Source organism: Taeniopygia guttata, chromosome 3, assembly GCF_048771995.1.
Source record: "Taeniopygia guttata chromosome 3, bTaeGut7.mat, whole genome shotgun sequence".
NCBI lineage: Eukaryota > Metazoa > Chordata > Aves > Passeriformes > Estrildidae > Taeniopygia > Taeniopygia guttata.
In genome coordinates this window covers 37288622-37297192 of record NC_133027.1, presented here as the reverse complement: position 1 = coordinate 37297192, position 8571 = coordinate 37288622, and the positions used below count along the sequence as shown (strand labels likewise).

The window sequence follows — 8571 nt, the reverse complement described above, 5'->3', positions numbered from 1 at the left end:
TCTGGTTGTAAAATGGTGTTACAATGCCAAGCTTAAAGTTGCCAGACTTCGCCCAAAGCAGATTTATCAGTAGAGTCATCTTTGCAGTGTGTAACATCTGCAAATTCTCTAGGAACAGCTATAAAACAGAAAAGTGCCTTCCATATGAGATGATTGCTGTTCATTTTTAATGTCACTCAGTGACATTTCCTTCCCTCACTGCTCACACCCTCAAAATTAAATTCCTTAATACTGTCTGTCTGTCTAATAATTATTTGCTGAGCAAACTGTCTGCAAAAGCTGACTCAGCCAGTATATTTTGTGTGTTGCAACTATCCCAGTAAGGGTTGTGTGCACTCATACTTTTTTGCAGAATTGGAGTTGCAGTGTCTTCTGAAGGTCTAAGTTCATATATTCCCTTTAATACTCAATGTCCAGGCCTCCTTAATAAGAGGCAAAACTTTAAAGAGCTATGGAAAAAGTCTTGGGTGTTCACATGCTATAAAGACAGGATAAATACATCATCAGCCAAGTGATCTCTGCTTCTTTGGAAATGCTCATGATTTCATGAGCATTTTTGAGAACTGCTATTGTTGTAGACAGGCATTCTTTTCTTCTTTCCTATAGTTTTCATGGGAAAAGAGAACAGTGGTACCTACTGTGCATGTCTTCTCTTTAGGAGTTGAAGTGATCAGTACTCCGCTTTTGTCAGATGAACTCTTGTAGCCTTTCTGGCCATTTATTGTCAGTTGTGTAAAGTGAACAGATTAAGTCAGTACAAGCCTATGTACTGGCATCTACGATTTCTTGAGTGCATCGATTTCTTCTATACTAAAAACAAGAAGAAGCTTGGTTTGCTTCTGTTGCTGATTAATCATTGGGATGTCCCATAGCAGATGTGGAATATTTGTAGCCCACAAAATGAGTGATTCTGGCTCTTATTTGTATTCAGATCACTCTTATCCATTGAGGTGGTGGAAGAGGGCCCTAAAGCAGATGTTCAATCCATATTCAAAGCATTTTCTATTGGCAAAGTAATATAAAGGAGTACAGCATACCAAGATCTGTAAGACTTGTCTTATATTTTGATGCATGCTCACGTGCTGATGGGGTCCTCTCCCAAGGGAACCCTGACTAGTTGTTCCCCACAACTAGTCCCCATCCATGAGCACCGTGAGCAGAGGCTGTACTTGACAGATCTCAGAGACTGCTGGCTACTTGGGGACCTTCTCCAGTTTTGGAGGGGACAATGTTTTTGAGGGTGTCCCCAGGGGTACAAGTTACATCACCATGCTTCTCACAGAAGCAGTAGCTCCTGGTTCCTTTTGCCTGGAATTTTGGCCACTGCTTAAATTTGGTGCCATGTTTATCTAGGCAAACTTGAACTGCCCTGACTGAGGCTTCTGGTGTGTACAGAGCAGATCACTGATTCTCTCACTGACGTAGCACAGCTGGTCACCTTGCCTAAAACTGAGAGATGGGTAACAGCTGCATAATCCACCTCACTTATATTACTCAAACATCCCAGTACCTTAGTTTGCTTAGGAGAAGGAAGGAATAATCTTTGTCTGTGAGTGTAATGAATCTATATATTTATTGATCAAATACCTTGCTAATAAATTTGCAGTAGCAAATTCAGGATGTTAATAGATCTCAGATTGCCATAGCAGGAAAATAAGAATCTAGAGGCATACTGGGTGAACTGTGAGTGTATGGCTCTGTCCCTGTTGCCTTTCTGTTGATAATTTTTCAAAACCCTCCAAGAAGGTGGTGACTCAGTTTAGTGCTGCTCCCACAGTGGCACTTGGTATTATCTAAATGAAGCAAGCCCAAGGAATATTGGTCTGCAAGGTGCTTTGCAATCAGAAGCTGAGAAAAATATCTTTCTGGTGGAGCAGCTCATAAAGTTTTGATGATAAATGAAAATTTCTTTCCTGTGAAACAATTCCCCGTGTCTCTGTTTCTCACGTTGCTTCTTAGTGTAATTCAGTTTTAGTGAAATCCAGGTGATTTCTCTCTAAGTGCTCAACACACCCTGATTTCCCACAGTGGCAAAGTTAGAACTGCACTGAATACCAGAGAAAGGTTGATTTTTTTAGTTTGGCACAGTTCAGCTAAGTTGTTCAAGGAGTTTGTCTCCCTGTTTATGTTAATGAAATCTGATGTTTTCCCCATACAGGACTTCCTCCGATGCATTTTTCCATCCTCCGAGTATCTCTGAAACCAACAAGACTGGGGTTATGAAGTCAATTCTAGATGGCCTCGCAGATACAACTTTCCGAACAATCACGACAGATCTCCTTTATGTGGGCTCCAACGATATCCAGTACGAAGACATGAAAGGCGACATGGCATCCAAGCTGGGGTACTACCCCCAGAAGTTCCCTCTTTCTTCCTTCAGGGGTGATCCTTTCCAAGAAAAAATGACTGGAGGAGATGATTCCCTGTTGAGCATTATTCCCTCAGAGCAGGTCAACATCACAGAGTTTTACAACAAGTCCCTGTCCACTTTTAAGGATAATGAGGAGAATATACAGTGCGGGGAGAACTTTATGGATATGGAGTGTTTTATGATCCTGAACCCCAGCCAGCAGCTGGCCATCGCTGTGCTGTCGCTCACCCTGGGCACTTTCACAGTCCTAGAGAACCTCCTCGTCCTGTGCGTTATCCTCCACTCCCGAAGCCTCCGGTGTAGACCCTCCTACCACTTCATCGGCAGCCTAGCTGTGGCCGACCTCCTGGGCAGTGTGATTTTTGTCTACAGTTTTGTGGATTTCCATGTTTTCCACCGGAAGGATAGCCCCAATGTCTTCTTGTTCAAACTGGGTGGAGTTACAGCCTCCTTCACCGCCTCTGTAGGTAGCCTTTTCCTCACGGCAATAGACCGGTACATCTCTATACACAGGCCGCTAGCTTATAAAAGGATTGTTACCCGACCAAAGGCTGTCGTAGCATTTTGTGTGATGTGGACCATCGCTATCGTAATAGCCGTTCTTCCTCTGCTCGGCTGGAACTGCAAAAAGCTCAACTCTGTTTGTTCGGACATATTCCCTCTCATCGATGAGACGTACCTGATGTTCTGGATCGGGGTCACCAGCATCCTCTTGTTGTTCATTGTCTATGCCTACATGTACATTCTGTGGAAGGCTCACAGCCACGCCGTTCGCATGTTGCAGCGAGGCACGCAGAAAAGCATAATCATTCAGTCGACGGAGGATGGTAAGGTACAGATCACTAGACCCGATCAAACTCGTATGGACATCAGGTTAGCCAAAACCTTGGTCCTTATCCTAGTTGTTCTAATCATATGCTGGGGCCCTCTCCTTGCCATCATGGTGTACGATGTCTTTGGGAAAATGAACAAGCTCATCAAGACTATCTTTGCCTTCTGTAGCATGCTCTGTTTGCTGAATTCAACAGTGAATCCCATCATCTACGCTCTGAGGAGCAAGGACTTGCGACACGCCTTCCGCAGCATGTTCCCCACCTGCGAAGGGACTGCGCAGCCCCTGGATAACAGCATGGAGTCTGACTGCCAGCACAAACACGCCAACAACGCAGGGAACGTGCACAGGGCTGCCGAGAGCTGCATTAAGAGCACAGTTAAGATTGCCAAAGTTACCATGTCTGTCTCCACAGACACAACAGCTGAAGCGTTGTAAGTCACAGACTTCTCAGTGTTTGAAAAAAGGAGTTTAAGTTTAAAAAAAAAATTTAAAAATCAACAAGAAAACCAAACCCATGGCTTAATGTGTTTGTACCTTCCTGTAATATTTTTTGGTTTGTCATTGTAAACTGAGCAATGATTGTGTTAAGAGCATTACCATCAGCCAGTTCTTCAGGTTTTACAATTAGGGATTCTAGCTAAATTTTCACAAGTTTTTCTCAAAAGCTGTTTACTGAATAATACTGTTTCCTGAAAGAGGACAGAGAAAATACCAGATTAGCAATCGTTCCTTTGGGGGTGTGAAGAAGAATTGTGAAACCTAATTGAAAAATAATACGTCCTAAACCAATGCCATCAAATAAGAAAAAAAGCCTTGTAATCATGCTGTTCATTTCAATGTGAAATGTATTTCATGTCTGTAAGTAATAGGAGTTTTTGAATTTTTCCAAAAGCAGCAGTGCTGAGTTTAGAGGTTTTGTAAAACGTGTCGTGTCCCGTGAATTGTGTGCTGTTTTATTATGTGTTATTGATATTTGTCTGATTAAACAAAGTGATAAGGTAGAATTCCGTGGAAATAACGTGAAACGTGATATGTAAACCCCATTGAAAACACTTACTGTGTTTGAAGAATTCCTATGAGACATTTTGGAAATTTTACACTTTTAGTGGTCTTCTGTGGACTTAGAGGAGAGGCTTTGTGTTCTTCTACTAAAATTATTTCCCCACTACCTTTTACTTTCATATGCATATGAGACTTAACAGCAACAGAGGAATAGAGGAGGAATGTGGGAAAGGAATGCACTGGTTCAGACTTTTAAATACCACTGCGTTTATACAGAAGGATTATTTTTGGTTGCACAGACTACTGCCCTGCTCTTGGGCATTACCTGAATATGAGTACTGAAAAGCAAAGGTCCTGGATATTTGGCTCCTTTAATGGGCATCTGTTTTAAGCCATGTGCTGGTGTTGGACCACTGAAGACAGCCTGTGTCAGACTCAGTGTACGATGTTACCACTGTGCAGTCAATGTATACTTGAAGTGTGTCACATTCCTGTATCCCAGGTCTAAACAGATTCAGAGCCTGAGATGCCAAACTCTTGTCTTCGCTAATAGAGGAGGAAATATTGTCAGACTTAGACATTTTCTTATTGTGTGAGCGTGTATATAAATAAATATCTCTGTGTGTGTACGTGTGTGTGTGTGTGTGTGTGTAAGTATTCTAACCAGTGTGAGTCATGGTAGCATAGCTAAGATAGGACACTACGACCAAATGTAACTGTATTTCTTGTTGCACGCTTTGCACACGAATTCTGTTTCTAAAATTGAGTTCTTCCAATTGATTACTGGTGAAAGTACCATATTAAGAACATCTTGATCCGCGCTGAAGTGTGTATCCATGTGCTAGAGGAAGCAACCATTCAGTTGCACTTGAGAATAAAGGGAAAGGAGAGATAGAGAGCATGGAATGAGCCCACATTGACAAATGCTGCAGGTGTTGATGGTGGGCCTGAAGATTGAGGAAGCCAGGAGTAAACTGTAGTTTGTTTTAATGTTGTGAGTATTCAAATCTGATCGCTTGCATTGAGGTGCATCTCTCTGAAACCATTGACAAGGTTTGACACTACCAGGAAGAAGTTACTGAAGGAAAATAGTGACTCTGTTCCATGGTGGGACAGTTTCTGCAGCCTGTGACTGTCACAAGGAACATGCTACCAGATAGTCTTTGCAGCATGGGTATTCTGTGATTCTCTTCTGAGTCATAAGGTCTGGGATCCTCTACACTGCTGCCATGGTTTTTAGACTGTTTCCTCACCCTGCTGTCTGATTTCTACCAAAATAGTTGAAAACACAGCTTAGTCCTTTAGCTGCCTGGCACTTAATGAAGCAGGGGTGACTTTCTCTGTGACACAGGGCAAGTGGAGCCAAAGCCAGACTGCCCTGCCGCCCATCCTTGTGCTTCAGTAGGGAGAGAGAGGGGGTAATAGCTCCAGGTCTCTGGCTCCCTTAGTGCAGGCCAGAGCAGCTGGCTGAACAAACACCCAGCTCCTTCCAGCCAGTGGCTCTGTGGGGGTGGACATGGCTCCAAGTTTAGGCTTGGTGAGGGATGGCATGTTTTAAAGATAAGATTGGACCAGGTGAGATGCTGAGCAACAGCTGGAAGAGACAGAGGTAGTTTCCTTGTCCATCCACCTCCCCTACAGCTTATCTGTGTGATGGGGCAGGGCACCACGCTCTCAGGGGGCCCGCTGCAGTCAGCCAAAACCAGTGGATTGCAGAGGATTCCCAGAGGATGTCAAGTCCTGAAAGATTCTTTCTTACGTCTAGGTCTAGTCCATCCTAAAGCAGTCCTCTTAGAGGAGTGGGGGAAAGCCCATTTGAAATGTTAAGGGTATTTTAAGAGCCATTTTTGAAACTGTTTTCTTGTGAATTAAATGCAAACTTTGTGGAATTTTGTTGTGCATTCAAGTTCTAAATTTTATGATAAATCATGGGACAATGGGGCTGTCTTGGCACTTAACTTGGTGCTTACTGATATAATAAGAAATAGCATTCTGTGAAATGTTATCGTCTATCATCAGTATCTTCATTTGCATAATAAGTTTTTCTAAAGCTCTGGGAACTTCATTGGTTCACTTAGAACCATTTATTAAAGAGTTGGCAACAGTTTCCTTACATGTTGCACACTAAGTAGAACTGTTCTTTCATTACAAAAATCTGTTGCCGTTCCAAGGTAATCTGTACTTACACTTCAGCTTTAGTTATTCCTAATTTGCAGTTGGCTACCTTCACTTAGTGATAGCACAGCCAAACGACACTGTGTTCCACAGCCACCCACACCATCATCATCATCATCATCATCATCATCATCATCATCATCATCATCATCATCATCATCCACCACCCACCACCTCTAGCTGCAGTTACATGTGTATGTACCAACTCCAAGTGTCACATATCTACCGAGAAGACCATCTGTGTCACACGTGTGCAGAGTTAGATTCTCGACAGTCTAATTGTATATTTGTATGATACAATCTCCTCAGTGCTGTGCAATCACTATCCACATCTTGCACTGGCCTTTTGATGAAAATTTTAGTGTGTCTGTTGTGAGATAGACAGCGCGTTCTACCTGCTGTTATTGGGCTGAATGTATGTAAATAAGTGATTAAAAAAAAAAAGTCATCTGTACAAGCAGTGGCCTAAAAAGTCTGTAATTGTGGGCTAGGAACATCGTTGAAGTTGCTGTGACATCTCAAATACTACCTTTGAATAAACTGCTTACAGGGTCTTTTGGGATGCTGTTTCACAGTGAAAGGAAAATTTTTCCTTGTGATTATATGAGGTAAAGAAATCAGATTACCTGAGATTTTTATTTCCAGTGTTTCAAAGTGGAGAACATAACTCTTTATTGTCTGTAAATCTAACATTATTACTTCCTCCTAGAAGAATATTGTATCATTAGATGTTTGTTTGAGCTGGTAACATTCTTGCAAATGTTGCAATATTTTTCATTAGCGACCTGTATAATAGTTTGTACACAAGTACTGTTCAGATTGTCATGAAGAGTAGCTTTGACCATTTACTTACCAGTAGCAGAATAGTATTTCTGTAAGATTTCCAGTGTATTCCTACCATATCATATTTTATTTCTATAATGTAATTAAACTGTTATTTATTCAAGGAGAAAAAGTATTCCTCTGCTTTTTTTGTTTTCCAAATTTTGAGATAACTGAGGAAGCCACGTGATGATGCTGCCTCATCCCACGATCTGGTGCTCTACGTTTTGTTTATAAGTTTGTCTGTCAGATTCTGAAACAACTGCTTAAACAACCTGACAACAGGTTGTCAAGCTTTGTGGGTTTTAATTGTACGTTGATATGTTTGAAGGAGGAGGTAGATCATATATTTTATATTTGTGTATCCAGTACTATGGAGACGAGAGAAATGACAGTTCAAACTGCATCTCCTGTTTCATTATGTAGGCAATTTCCCCTTTCCTCAGTATTAGCCAAAATGCAATAAATTCCTTTTGCCTTCCTCAGATGCATGTTAGCTCAAAGATATCACATTAAGACAAACCCATATACTTCAGAAAAACAAAACACAAAAGAACAGAAGAAAGGAATACAAATTAAAATAGTGCTGCCAGCAGCAGTGCTGACCTAAATTAGTTATTGGGGGTTGTAAATGTAATCAAAGATTTGAGACAGTTTTGGCCTGTGCCAGTGGGGACAGAGTTGATGGGTGTAGAGAGTGGATGATGAAATGGCCCAGGAGGGATTCAGTGAAGCTGTGCAGAGAGAGCAGGCTCAGCCGTGCCACTGCCTATGAATCACATTAAAGTGCTCCCACTGCTGCTCATCCACATATGAAAGGAAGGGTTGAAAAAGCCCACTAAATGCTGTAGAAAGGTCCCTGCCTATTTCAGAGGATCAGTTTTCCATATGACTTAATCTCAGATTCATGTTACTTGGGCAATTTTCCTTCTTCACATCTGTGGTTTGAAAACATCCTTAGGGGATAAAGTGAGCACGTCACAGGATCGTGGACTCGTTTAGGTTGGAAAAGTCCTCTAGGATCATCAAGTCCAAACATGAACCTCACTCTGCCAAGGCTTGGGATCATGGTTGTGTCACAATATTTTTACTTTTAAAAATTGGGTCAGTGGTGAATTGAGAAAGTCTTGGCAAAGCAGAAGCAACTAGAAATGAAAGATTAGCTCTTAATCTAATATTTAACTGCATAGTACATTGAAATTAATTCTGAATATTTTTGCTAAAAACTGTCACTTTAAAGCAGCCAGGAGACAATTTCCTCTGTATTTCCATGGTCATTGGAAAAACAAGGGTTATGCTGCCACAAACCAACAGCTCCTCTTGACAGAAACATCTGTCTGTATTTATAAATCTGTTCTGATCAACA

General features: G+C 41.6%; 1 protein-coding gene across 1 annotated transcript; it reads left to right on the top strand.

The window, feature by feature from the left end:
* Positions 1-2158: 2158 nt before the first annotated feature.
* Positions 2159-4159, top strand: CNR1 (cannabinoid receptor 1; the record flags this gene model as incomplete). Its single annotated transcript, NM_001048262.1, is given in 1 exon segment — positions 2159-4159. A coding segment is annotated over 1 exon segment (1422 nt). The 3' UTR covers positions 3642-4159.
* Between the last annotated feature and the right edge of the window lie 4412 nt (positions 4160-8571).